The sequence below is a fragment of the Corvus cornix genome, chromosome 5 (assembly GCF_000738735.6).
Source record: "Corvus cornix cornix isolate S_Up_H32 chromosome 5, ASM73873v5, whole genome shotgun sequence".
Lineage (NCBI taxonomy): Eukaryota > Metazoa > Chordata > Aves > Passeriformes > Corvidae > Corvus > Corvus cornix.
In genome coordinates, this window is record NC_046335.1 from 33920080 (window position 1) to 33934118 (window position 14039).

Genomic DNA, 14039 nt, shown 5'->3' on the forward strand with positions numbered 1-14039 from the left:
ACCTCAAAGGCAAAAACACACACCACCACGAGCAGTGCGGGCAAGGATGCGTTCCTAGATAAAACCAATGGCCTAAGAAGTTTCTGGGATTGCTGATACTCCCAACATGTACAAGGGCTTAAATGCAACAGCAGGGTATGTGCATACACTTGAGATTTTTCTGGGGGTTCATGTTCCTCTTCCCCACAAAGCAGCAAACAGCCCCTCTGTGCAAGCAGACCAGTACCACTAACAAGCCAGGACTGGAATTTGGAATACCTGTAACACTTCAACATCCCACTTCAGCCTCACTCAAAACACACACAAGCCCTCCTTGAAGGGGAAGAAGCTATGCAGGAACACACAAGGCACACAAGCAACAAAAGGCAATCCCAGCTTTAAGCTATGCTGACCAGAAAGAAGTTGTCAGAAACAGACTGAGTGACTCAAGCACTCCTTAGAGACAGAGAAGGTTAAGAGGCCACGAGGGTAGGTCACATCAAGTATTTGCTGCCACTGATCTGCTCCCAAGCACTTGCAGGGCTGGCCCACTGAATGACTGAGGAACGATGGAGGCATGCCTGAGCACACTGTGGGTAGTTCAAGGCTCAAGAGAAAGGAAGCATGTACAGTTGTGGGGTTGTCTAAAACCAGCCCCTCAACTTTTGCAAGTAAAACCAGCTCCACTGTTAGTTTCTTGAAAAAACTTGGGGTTTATTGATTTAAACTGCAAACAGTCATTACAAAAGAGATTCTCTTTTAAATAAACTCACACAAAGAGGAAGAAAAAGCAGTGTAGCGAACAGTAACAGGGGGAAAAAAAATTACATTCATTATTCTCTTTGTGCCAGTCCCATTCACCTTGGCAAGGAAAACTCCAAACTTGGAATACACAAATGCAAAGACAAACTGTATTTGGAATGTCTTCAGATAGGCACTTTGAGCCCAAGGCTCTTCTCCTTGAATAATCTATACAATTAAGAGGAAGAAAAAGGTCTTCCTTCCACGTTGTCTCGCAACAGAGCTCAGGTATGTACATTCTAAAGCCCAGGTAGGTAAGACCCGGGAGAGGGGAAGAGAAGAGAAAAGGCAAAGATGCACAACAACTCCATTTGCAGTCCAACACAAAAAAAGGGGAAGGGAATTCTAAAATAAATAATCCAAACACAGTTTTTGCATTTTTTTAAATTAATTTTTCATTTTTTAAAATAAAATAACCAAAAAAAGTGTAAAGTTACAAAAAATGTCATTGTAGTATAATATATTAAACTGTGGGGAAAAAAGGAAAAAAGACACTTCACAATCTTAAGATTAATATGGAAGATCATAATTTAAACATAAAAGAATATATTCTATGGATTCATCATCCCGATAAATATGAACAAAATTAAAAAGCAAAGGTTTCGGCAATAAATACGTTTTGATAAGTTAAATAAGCTTTTTATATTGTTGTGCAGTGACAAGCAAAATTTGCTCTCCAATTTCTGAAAAGTTATACAAAATTAAAAACCCAGAAAAAAAATAATAAAAAGCTTGGCGTGAGTGCTCTAAGATAGGTCTAAAGTACTCTAGAGCAAAACCATTAAAGCTATGTCTACTGGAACTTTGTTTACACGAACTTGTGTGTGTGGAATGACTTCTGTTGGCCCCACCCCTCTATTTCTTTATTTGTTTTAAGATGTCACATGTATGCATGGGGAACTTTTTAGCACCAAAATCAAGTCTCTCATAGTCCATCTGTTTTTTGCTTTTTTTTTTTTCTTCCTCCCAGTCGAAGTCCCACTCATGTTACAATCTTTGTCCGTTCTCAGCTTTTCTTCCCGCAGACCTGAGCGGATCCAGGCAAGTCTTTAAGGGGAGGGGAGAAAGAGGACTGGACGTTAACATCTGCCCACATGCCTGCAGCCTAGCAGAAACTGGCCAGTTGGGAAGGGACTGGGAAAGGGCGATGCAGTACATGGCCAGTGGAGGGAGCCGGATTCGGACATTTCCTGCACATCTGGAAGTGCACAGAGCTGCTGGTGCCCTCTGCAGCTGGAGAGGTAATACAGTCACAGTGAAAGTGTTAAAAGGCACTAATTTTGTAAACGTTATTGCTTCTCATCGGAATTTTGGCACTTAAGGTTTAAGCCAGTGGGTATTAGGCAGGCAGGTGGACATGTTAACATCCAGCTTGGACTACTGGGGACAAGGGGAGGGGGGGGAGTTCAGCTTAACATTGTAATAGAGGTGGGGAGGGGCAAGACGAAACCCCAGATTAGTCGTCAGAGATGGAGAGTCTGCTGAAGATGGGAAGACGTCTTGAGGTGTCCAGGATAGGGGAATCTGAGCCGCTGTGGCTGCTGCTGGAGCTGCTCAGATAGCCCTCCTGGTCAGAGAGGGAGTCCTGAGGACTGGGTGGCGAGTCAAACAGGTTGGGGGACTCGGACATGGGCCTGAACAAGAAGGTGGTGGGGGAGCTCCCACTGGGCACCTGCACCCCCATGCTGGGGGCAAAGAGACTGACCAGCTCCTGGCTGGAGAAGGTGAAAGGGTTGCTGGCGCAGTCAGGCAAGGTGGGGGAGCCCAGCAGGTCGTCAGCGCTCAGCATGGGCGGCGGTGTGATGGAAGTGGGGCTGTCCAGCAGCCCGCTGGCAGCAGTGCTGGGGAAGCCGGCAAAGCTGAAGCTGTGCTGCAGGCGGGGTCTGTCGGTGACGGCGGGCTCCCGGCTCCCCGCCACGGCGCGGCGCTCCTCCGCGTTGTGGATGAAGTGGCAGCGCGGCCCATAGGGGCAGAAGCCGATGGTGTGGAAAGTGCGGCACAGCTCGGTCTTGTACTTGGGGTGACGGGTGAGGCTCCGCAGCTCGTGGATGCCGTGGGCGAACTGGCACTTGTCACCATACTTGCAGGCACCGTTCTCCTCGAAGGGCCGGCACAGCTCTGTCTTATAGCGGCTGGAGTTCACCTGTCCCCCAGGCTGCTTTTGCTGCAGCAGGCGCTCACCACCCTCGGAGAAGGAGCGGTCCCGAAAGCGGCTTTCCCGGGGGCCCAGCATAGGAGCCGGCTCCCCTTTCAGGCTGCTGAGGAGCTGGTTCTGGTGAAACTTGGAGTTGGGCAGAGTGACAGAGTGCCTCCTAGGGAAACCCCCGCCCGCCGGGGTGCCCACCGCCTTCCTGTCCAGCAGGCACCCGCTGACACCCGAGGGGCTATAATTCAACATCTTGTTGCTCTGCGGAGACAAAGCAAGGGCCGGTCACGTCACTGCTACTGCCACCACCTCCTCCGACGTCCCCACGCAGCCCCGAGAGCGCGGCGCGGCACCCCACTGCCGCGGCCCGGGGAGCGGCGGCCGCCCGGCCCCCCCGCTCCCTCCCTCCCTCCCTCCCTCCGCAGCCACATCTGCTGCAGCCCCCTCCGCCGCCCCACCCGAGGGCCCCCTGCTGCGCCCCTCCCCGTCCTTGGCGTAGAGCGGTCACGGAGCGAGCCGAGCGCCCGGCACGGGGGGCGCCCCAAGGCTCCGCGCGGCGGGAGCGCTTTCCTGGGAGCGTCCCCGGGGACGGCGGCGCGCGGGAAGGGCAGCGCGCGGCGCGGCGCCCGCCCAACCGCTCCCGCAGCGCGGCCGGCGAGGGGCGGCCGAGCCCGCGGGGAGGGAGCCCGCCCGTCCGTCCGTCCGTCCGCTCCTCCTCCCGCCCGGCCCCGCGGCAGCGCCGCCGCCCGCCGCGCCGCGCCCGGGCGTGTTGTAGCGCGGCGGCCCCGGGGGCACGGGAAGGATCCGGCCGCCCCGCTCGGCGCCGCGGCTGAGCCCGCCGGGAGCGCGGGGCGGCTCCCCCACCCTTCCTCCTCCAGAGCGGCCGAGGAGGGAAGCGCGGGCGGGAGAGAGCCCTGCGCCCCGAAACGGAGTGGCCGCGCTCGGTCCCCGCCCTGCGCTCTCCGGTCCCAGCGCCGAACTTGCTCACGACCAGAAAGCGATGGGGGGGAGTGGGGGGGGGGAGTGGGGGGGGGGAGTGGGGGGGGGGAGAAGGGGTGGAAGCCCGAACACGAACCCCAAGGAAGCCGAAAAGCCCCGAAGTTGGCGGCGCAACCCCCACCAGCGCTCTTACCTTGCATAAAACTTCGCTCAAGTCGAAGATGGTGGGCGACACCAGGGCTGTGGACATCTTCGGCGAGCGAGGGGGGGAGCGAGTGGGGCAGCGGCACTCGGACACGAGGAGTCACGGGTGGGTAAGGCACAGCCTCCAGCGCCCCTGCTCGCAGCCTCCCCCCGCCGCCGATGCCGCCACCACCAGCCCGCCCGGCCGCCGTGCCCGCTCGCCGCTTCCAGCAGGTTCGGGAAAAGCTCAACTCTTATAAAGTTTCTGACTTAGCCCGGGAGGAGGAGCCGGCGGCGAAAAAGGGGAGGAGGAAGAGGGCAGGGTGATTGACACCGCGACTAAATCACCCGGGCAGGCAGGCCCAGAAAAACTTTCGGAGGAAGGGTGGGGGGGGAGGGGGAAAGAACGCAAAGCGGCGGGCGGGCGGGTGGGCGGTCGGTCGGGTGGCGGTGCCGAGCCCGCCCCGCCCTGCGCCGGAGGGGGCGGTTGTGCGGCCGCACCGAGCAACTCTGCGCGCGTGTCCGTTTGTGCGCGCGTGCCCCCACGTTGTGCGCGTGTGTCCGCGTGCGTCCGCGTGTTTAACGCGGGACGCGCGCGAGCGCCCCTCCGGCTGCGCGCGCGGGCGGAGCGGCGGCCGCGCGCCCAACGGCCGTGCTGGGCGGCGGCTCCGCGCTCCGCCGGACTTTTTCCCGCGGAAACCCAGCGGGGGTCGGCCCGCTTGGATTTAAACTGACCGGACCCATCACCGGCGCGGCCGCTCGCCCGGCGTCTGTGCGCCCTGGAGGGCTTTGTGCTGATCACCCCCCGCCGCCCCCCTCCCCTCCCTCGGAACTTTACTCCTTTTTTTCAAAATTTTACTGAAACCTGGCAGGCTCTGCAAGGGGAAATAGCTCACATCCCCAGTAATTTAAGTTGTTAAAATACGTGTCTGCCCTTTAAAAGGGTGTTTGATAAATCCTGCCTTTTCTCCTAGTCCCCAGGACTCCACACTGTAAAACTGAAAAAAGAAATAAAGAAAAGAAGGTCTCTAAGCAAGTAATCTGTTCCAGGTTTTAGTAAGCAAAGTATGATTCAATGATTCATACTGATACCGGTATGGCAGAGACAAGGGGGGAAGATGGTGGCAGTTTCTGTATAAAAATAAAAATGAGCCAAACTGTTGAAGGCTTGTCAATACCAGGGCGCCTCAGCGCACTCATCCCCTTTAGCCCCAGCTGTAAGTTCGGTGGGTGTTTCATCCGAGGCTGAGCAATGGCATCTGGGCCCTCTTCCCCGCGCAGGCGGGCGAGGGGGGGCCCTGCCCCGGCACTGCAGGCTCTTCCTCCTTCCCTGCACTCCAGCTTGGCTGGGAGAACAGAAACCCCTGCCTTGGGCTGCAGAGCGCTGACCCGAGCGGCCATCGCACCGAAAACTTCAAACAAATGATCCACTTCCTCCTCTGTTTGCTTTGGAGTCGCGGCATCTGGACTTTGCGCTGGCGGCTGATCTTTTTCCCCTCCTTTGGTCTTCAAGAACAACCAAAATAACCAACCGAGAGAAATGCCCACAGGCTCAGGCTATTCCAGATTTTTTTTAATGATCATTACTATTATTATTTACTTAAGGAGAGCAATCAGGTTCCTCGAATTTCCTTCTCTTTATAGTTTCTTGTTTTTTCCCCTTCCCTTGGTCAGAAGTGGGGAGTAGACAGGGGAGCGAACAGCCTATTATTTTCTGCAGTTGTTTACTCGTTCTGTAGATGGTGCTTGTTCCCAGGGCTCTGAGCCTCTCTATAATTAAACCCATTTTAATTGTTAGTTAGAAACGTCATTTCGGGGACTTTCCAAGAGTTACCGAGAAAGCCAGCCGAGATAACTATTTCACTACCAAGTCGCTCCCAGCTTGGTTTTTGCCCGGTTCCTCCTGTCGTCCAGCCACGGCATGGGGCTGACCTCGGAGTGGGATTGCAGCAAGCCCAGGGCCGGCAGCCCCTCCGCCAGCACAGCCCTCTGCCCCTGCTGCTTTTGTGTTATTCGCTTGCACCGTGTACATTTGTTTTGGAAACTTGGGATTTACGGCTGCACATTTCCGCAGATCAAGCGGCAAAGGCTGAACCCGAGAAGGAATTTTTTTTCCAGTGATTTAGCTTGGCAAACCCCGACTCCATGGTGGTCTGCCTTGCATTGCCTGTGCACATGCTCAGCTCAGGAATTTAGCTGCTCACCCCACCTCGTGGCTAAAAGTCAGAGCCCTCCAGGCCAGAGTGGGAATTTGTGTGGGCATGAATTCACACTGAGCAGAAGAATGAAAAAACTGGAGCCTTACACCACCCGCCAGAGCCGTGCCAGAACTTTGATAGATGCAAATGAATAAAGATAGGTAAATGAATAAATGAAAGTCAATTATTAAAGAAGATTACTGAAAAAGTGAATGAATGCAATGCCATGCTCACTAGCCTTCTTGTGTGGGTCAATCCATCCAGGCCCAGCACATTCCAGTTGGGATACTACAGCTGGGCCTGGGAAGAAGGAATAAATGTCCAGAACCTCCCAAGCCCTTCTCTAACTTGTCCTCAGCGCAGAAACTGCTTTTGGAGCCCTCTCCTTCCCTGGGTCAAATGCAAGCAGATGCTAAACTTGTCACAAAATACAGAGGGAGAAGATTCTGCATCAGACCTGTGCACACATTTAGCAGAGAAATTAAGAACCGCTTTCCTGCATGAGAGCTGAAACAGGTCAGAGTGGCCAGAAGGCGGGGAAGAAGAAGGGGGCAGTGAATGAAATGATAAAGGCAGGAGGTTTAAAGGATTACTTTTTCCAGCTGCGTGTGTGTATATAAAACTGTGGGCTTGTTGGCACATGATACTGTGGAGGTCAAAAGTATAAACTGGGTCAAAAAAGCAATTCGACAAATTTATGGAGGAAAAGTCCCTGGAGGTTTACTAAAGGCAAAGGCAAACCTCTGCGACATGTTGATGGACAATGCACAGCAAAAGTATCACTCTCTCATTCCTGTTTTCCCCCATAAGCATTGACTGCTCTTGGAGGTAAGAGGAAAGCCACAACAGACCTTTGGTCTGATCCAGTTTGGCACTGGGATGTTCAAATCAACACTACCTTGTCCCCGAGCCGCTGAGCATGGGTTCACATGCTGGTCATTGCTAAAGGCTGGAGAACTGTCTCATGGGGTGGCTGCACTCTTTGCCCAGGTTAACTCCCCGTCAGGGTAATAAGAGGTTACTTTGAGCACTGAGTGTAAACTGAATCCAAGTGCCAGCTTTGCCACAGATATATTTGATGATGGTACAGCTCCCATAGCAAAAGAACAAGGTTGCTATCTTCAGACACCTGCACTTCCCTTCACCTGGAGCCATTTGGCAGTAGGAAGCCTGCAAATCTGCTTGCGTCTGAGTTACGGAGCAAGAACTTGAGTACAAAAAAGCCTGAATTGTTGAAAACAAGTTGGGGGTCAGGTGTTTTGGTTTATTCCCCCTCCTACCACTCAGTTCCCAAAGTTTCAAGGTAGGAAAGGGAAGTGCTTTCATCACAAGCAAGGTTTTCCCCTGTGAATTTCAGATGAGTTGGGCATTTCACTCCCCTGCTCCCATGGGAATCCTCAGGTAAACAGATGTGTCTTTTCTGCAGCAGTGCTCCGATGTACAGGGGCTGGGAACAGAGGAAGGACAAACCTCCTGACTTTATTTTTGCTGGGGGTGTAAAATGAGCCGAGGCTTTCTGCAGTCACTATTCTATACATATCTTTTGGGTCTGATGCTATTTTTGTTGGCTGTGACCCTGGAGGTGTAGGTGTGGAAGTGCCTTTCTGCTGGTCTCTGCAAGCGGGTGTAGATGTTTCCTCTGTTCCAGGCGCCTCCTCAGACGCTGTGGCCTTTCAGGGGGAGTAGGCGGATGTCAGCGTGGCCTTTCCCCACCTGTCTGTAACTTTTTAATACTTCCTTTTATTTTGACCTTGTGCTTCTTCCATGGAACATCTCTGGGTAGCCACTGGGAGGTGTAAATGGCTTGAGATAGAAACCACAGCTTGTAGGTGCGCCCTCTGCCAGGCTTTTCTGGCACCCAAGGAGGTCAGGTCTCCGCCTGCTCCCAAGCAAAAGGGATATTACCAGCTGCTCGGTGAGAAAACAAATTCACAGAGATACAGGAAAGTGTGTTAAGGTGGTGGGAAGCAACGGGAGTGAGATTCCTGGCAGCTCGGGTATGTAAACATTCATAAAATAGAGAGTGTGTGCATGTGTGTACTTTGTGGTGGCAGGAAACCCAAGGAGCTAGCTCCATTATTTTTGCTGGAATTGGTAGCAACAGTACCAGACAAATATTATAAGCCCTTAATCCTCCTGACTTTACACCTGTGAATGACCTAAAGACCATCCAAGGTGATCTAAATTACGGCATATCTTTACGAATTAGTAATGGAGTTTGGGATCTGATTTAGTTGATCATAAAAAGGGCTTTCTGTTTTTCAGTAGCTCAGATGCTGGGCTACCTCTGGGGGAAGTGAGGGGAAGACAGGAGGTGGAGGTAATGTGTGGCCTCTACTGAAGTGTCACATGGATGTGACTAGCCTGCCACAAATTTAGCACCAGTGGCACTGACAAGACACTGCAGTGGAAAAAGCAGAGATGTCCTTTTAGCAGACGCAGGGTAAGGAAATTGGCTGAAGTTAATGGATCTAAGTTATAATTTCCAGTGGAAATACTAATGCAATTAATGTATTTCCACACAGCAGGACAGCAAGCCCATGCAAGTGCTTAGCTGTTTGTCATGACTGCTCAGGAGGCTGGCCTAGCCATGTCCTGGGGTCTGTCCAGCTGCATCCAGACACATGCAGCCTGTGCTGAGGATGGGAGCAGGGCTGAAACACAAACCAGTGTGCCAATAGGCTTGAGGGGCTGGAGGAAAAGAGCATCACCAGGACCAGCTGCTGCATGGTTGTGGAAAGTGAAGGTGCCTGACAAGGAACATCTGCCTCTCTGCCTCTGACCTGAGTGTGGGACTGTTTGTTACATTACCCCAGCTCCATGGCAGAACAGTCCCCAGCTGGGGTCTGCACATCCTGTCCAGACGCTCCAGGACAAGTAGGAAAGCCCAGCAGCCCCCTCATGCAGCACCACAGAGGTCCCTGCTGCCCGCTTGCTGCTGGCATGCACCACCTCCTGCAGAGAAATCTCCCTCTTCTTAGGGGTTTGCCTTTCTCAGTGAAGTTACAAACCCTCTAGGGCAAGGTGCAAGACTCATCTGGTCTCCTCCCTGAACATGCTGCAAGTGTGTGAAGCTAGAGGAGGGATTTCCATCCTGCCAGGGTGGTAATGGGAGCTGAGGAAGTGCTCAGCCTGGCTACAGCAAGGTGAAGTATGGAGCAAGATGTGTTTCTCATCAGTGGTGGAGCAGAGCCACGAAGCTGCTGTTGGGGAGATTGCTGCTTTATCCTGCTACAGGTCCCCAGAGCAGCACCTATCCCCTCCCTGTGGAGAGTCCACATGCGTGGGACAGCCTGTGCAGCCAGGTGCCGACATCTCTTTCCTCCAGGTCTCAGCCAGGCACATGGTGGTCCTGGGGTCCCCTTCATCCCTGCTGGGCCCGACCTCAGGAGCTGATTATGGTATATAGCAAGGGCACAGCTTCAAATAGGTGCCCTTAACTTGGCCTAATCTGCACAGGGCTCTGTGCCTGCCAGGGCAGAGGGAAGTCAAATATATCTCACCTCAATAAATTGTTGTTCAGATTAAGGGAAGTGCCAGAAGCTTTAAAGAGGCTGTTGGCAGTTTCCAGAAAAAAAGAAGCAAGTGACACCTGCTGCACATCAAAACAGCAATTGCCCTTGTATCAATAAGATGGTTAGTGCATGTAACAAGTGGTCAGGGACGTGGAAAGGCACAGATCTCAGAAACCAGGACAAATGGACTTTTTTCAAATCCTGCATCCGTCCTGAGCTGATACACAGCAAGATGATAACACAGCACAGTGGTTTCTGTTGGCCTCTGCCTGTTTCCAGCCACAGCAGCCCTGGCTGCTAATTATTCAGCAGACATTAACCAGTGGAATGTTTCCATGATTTTTTCCTCAAAAAAAAAGTGCTAGGACTAAATGCTTTCATCTTTTTATTTTCTTTTTTGAGAAAGTCTAAGACTACTCAGGAGCCCCTCGGATCATGACATTTATGTGACACGCAGTACTGGTGTCAGAAGCTGCTGCTTGCTGTGCTGGTGGCCACTTACTTCCAACAGGCTCAGCTGTAACCCTCTGAAAAATACCATTTTGTCCTTTCAGGGTGGAACTTGTCATAACTTTATTTCCAAACACTTGGGTTGCACTCCACACATCTTACAGCTCCATGAGATATTTGCATTAGGGAGGCAGCTTGCTTTCCCGCCTATCCTGTTCCATCAAAACACACTTTTAGCACCAGGCAGGAAGCCAAGGTCAAGTCTCCTTTTTTTTTTTTTTTTTTGGTTCCTCCTGCCTGCTCTGAATACATTATAGTACAGACTTCAGCTCCATTATTATATCTTTTCCCACAAGACCGTTGCCTCATTCAGACCTCAGCAGGGAACATGCTTTCATCTCTGCCAGCTGGGTATGGCTGGAGAGCCCTATGCCCGTAGGAACTCCAAGGGGAGGACATAAAGGTGAAGCTTTGCAGATTCCCATGCACAGAGGATAGAGGAGTTTGGCTGGGTCCAAATCTGGTAGAGTATCTCCAGGGAGCCTCTCGCACTGCCTCCTTTGTCAGGCTGGTAATGAAGAATGTCAGTGATGGGATTCCTCTCATCTGTTTTTAAGTACCGAAAAGTTAGGTGTCTAAACCTAATTAGTTGGACAGGCTTCCTGCATAGTCAATGGAGACAAATAGGCACCTCCAGTGTATGAGACATTTCACATATCTTGAAGTTTATCTTGAGAAGGGCTGACTCACCCAAAAGCCAAGCACCCGCTTCTCTTCTGTGATTCTAAGGGCAGATCAGCAACTTGCTGAGGATTTGACAACTACATTTTGTATGTCCCACGCTGGGCAAGGTGAGTCCTACTCCCAGCTGTGGCAGTGGATGTGGCTGTGGAAAGCATCATCACTTTGCTGCTCTTGCTTGCCCCCCTCCCAACCCTGTTTCCCACAGAAGGTCCATTTCCAGCCCTGCCCAAGCAGGGCTGGGTTTTAGTCTGTCCAAATCACATTATCAGCCCTTATCACAGTATCAGACCAAGTTAAATATTTATAAAGCACCTGGGGGCAGGGTCCACATCTTTCTTCGGTTTGTATATTCCCTCGAGGAGCAAAGCCCCTGTGCTGGTTTGCAACCCTTTGCAGATTGGTGCAATACAGCACCATGAGTCCTTGTGCCAATCTGCAGGTCTTGACAAAATGCAGCTGGGAATGCAGAAGGAGCTCATGGACATTGGGAAATAGGCAGGAGTGAATCATAAGAGTCAGGAGAAGCAACTAATGTGTGGGAAAAAGGCAAATGTGCTACCTCGGCACAAACATACAATAAGGAAGTATGTAATAATAATTATTGTTATTGTAATACGGCCTGGGTGAGCATTTGGGAAAAAGATATCTAATAACTGACAAGCGACATGGCTCGGTTTGTTTTGATCTGAAATTCAAACAATGGTTGTGTTTATAAGGCAGTAATACGCAGGGCTCTGGCACCACACCAACTATGCACTCCCCAAGTCGGGTTTATATAGGTCATGCCAAACAAATAATAGTGTTCTTCAATATAATTACTGATTCATTACAGAAAGAGAATGTAATTGAGTCTGTTTGGATTTCAGGGAGGCGTTAGATATGGTAAATTCATACATTTGAACTCAGATTGGGAAAGCTTTATGTGCTTGCCTAGTTCTGCTCATCCAGGAGTCAGTGATAAAATTCCCACTGCAGCCTGCCTCAGCAGCACGGGAGCCTTCGCTCAGGCTTCAGCAGTTGCTCATGCTCCTGCTGCCCTTTGCAGACTCTTTCAGCACCCTTTGAAGCACTTCACAGGTAAACTGGGAAACTAAACTACTGCTAGAGCAAGACCCGGATCCAGATATGCTGGACGTGGCTCTTACCTCAGGCAATTGCACCCACCCCTTGATCCTGGGGGCATCCTGGCCCCTCTACTTCTGAACCTCCTGGTCCATGGCCCACTTCTGGACATGTCTCTTGACACACATTATCTCAATGTTACTGCAGGGGAAAGCAGCAAAAGGCAGAGGATGGGATGGCCTGGTAGTGCTCACCAGCTCCCTGGACGAGGACACCCCAGCTTAACTGGCACATTTGCTCACAGGAGAGTTAAACTGTACTGTTCTCATCCTGGGATGAGGGTGGGGTTGGGCAGTGGTGGGGCCATGCTGCCACCCAGCATGGTGAGCGAGTGCTACCAGCACTCAGCGTTAAAGGACAAGAGCTGGGCTCAGAAGGTGAGGGAGGACCAGGGCTGCTGCTCTGGTGGCTTTTGAATGGCTTGGCCACATGCCATTTCCTCGGGCGTGGTGGACTGGCATTTCAGCTGCATTACTCTGCTTTCCCCAGGGAGACTGGGGCAGTCCTACACCAGTCTGAGGTGTTTCCTACTGGCCTCTGCCCTGTATGGACCCTGCACAGCACACAGGGATGGATGATGGTGCCCAGAGTAGAGTCCTCAACACCCAGCACAGCTGCCAGTACCAGTGATGGGGCATTGCTCTGTGTGACACCGGGGCTCAAGGGGTTTACCCAGGAAAACACAAGGCACTGTGACACAGCCTTGGAGTCAGCACCCCTCATGTCCATCACTGGCCCGGCTGCTGCTCCCCACAGTACAGGGGGCAGAACCCCAGTCTCCTCCCTCCTGCCCTTCCCCAGGGAGCAGCTGCCTTTCACAGACAGGGCGTAATATGACGCTTCCAGAAAAATGGGGACTGTGCCAGTTGCACTGGTGGACCAGCACCCAGCGGAAGGAGCACTGATAGACCACTAGTCCCACTAGTCAGCTGACTTCTGTGAGCTTCTGAAGTTCATCAGGAACAAGTAGGGACCATAGTTAGTAATTTATGCTTTCAAAAGGTGTTTTGATAAAGGCCTTTCCAAAAATGAAACAAATTTGGCAGCCATCGTGTGAGAAGTCCCGTCATGGATTGAAAATTGACTCAGAACTGACAGAATGGGGGGAAAATCCACTAAAAGTAAAAGGCCAGTGTTCCAGTTGGGGAAGAAAAGTTTACTGGGTGGGAGGCGGTGATGGGAGCAGAGATGAAAGTGGCCCTCTGAATACTACTACAAAAATCAGTGAAGGGGGAAGAAGGATAACAAGGCAACAGCATTTGCTGGCAACAGAGAACCATGCATTATAAATGCAAGCAAGTCTTGGCAGGACTGGGAGGAACTCCAGAAGATTCTAACTAAACTTGGAAACCAAACTACCATGACGGAGAAAGTTCAGCACACACAAATGCCAAAGCAAGCTGTTTTAGAAGAAATTGGGCAAGCTTCTTACTCTGAATTAGAAATTGTCTTGTGGGGGTCAGCAGCGGACAGGGGCAATGACTGTTCAAGCATTATGCATAAGAGACCTGCCCCGTGGGTCAGCATGAAAAACATGTCATCGTGTAGCCTGGGTACCCATCACAGTCCGTGCCTACTTGCCCACTGTGAAGCAGGACCTAAAGAAATATTGTAAGATGGACCATGCTGAGTCAAGATCAAAAATCCATCAAAGGCAGCATGGAAGAATAGAAACAAGATCAAATGCAGAGCTGGATGGGGGACTTTTTCTGTGAAGGGAGGTTGAGGAGTATAATACTATTTCATTTGCAACAGGCATGAGGAAGGCTACAAAATAATAGTTCCCTTTAGCAACAACTGGCTGATGCTTTTGGTTTATTTGTGCTCTGCAAGTTGAAAAGAGAGATGTAAGGGTGTTTTTAAAAATAGTTGCAAGGAAGTTTGTGCTTTGCCACTGGGCTGACTCTCAGTGCTGTTCCCGGCTGGATGCGATCTGCTGATAAGCTTGTACCTGGCCTGAAC

At 51.6% G+C, this 14039-nt stretch overlaps 1 protein-coding gene across 1 annotated transcript; it reads right to left on the reverse strand.

The window, feature by feature from the left end:
- Nucleotides 1-668: 668 nt before the first annotated feature.
- Nucleotides 669-4318, reverse strand: ZFP36L1 (ZFP36 ring finger protein like 1). Its single transcript, XM_039553089.1, has 2 exons — nucleotides 4059-4318; nucleotides 669-3187 (listed from the first exon to the last, which is right to left on the reverse strand). Exons 1-2 carry the CDS (start codon nucleotides 4113-4115, stop codon nucleotides 2237-2239), a joined length of 1008 nt encoding a protein of 335 aa, XP_039409023.1. The 5' UTR covers nucleotides 4116-4318; the 3' UTR covers nucleotides 669-2236.
- Nucleotides 4319-14039: the final 9721 nt, after the last annotated feature.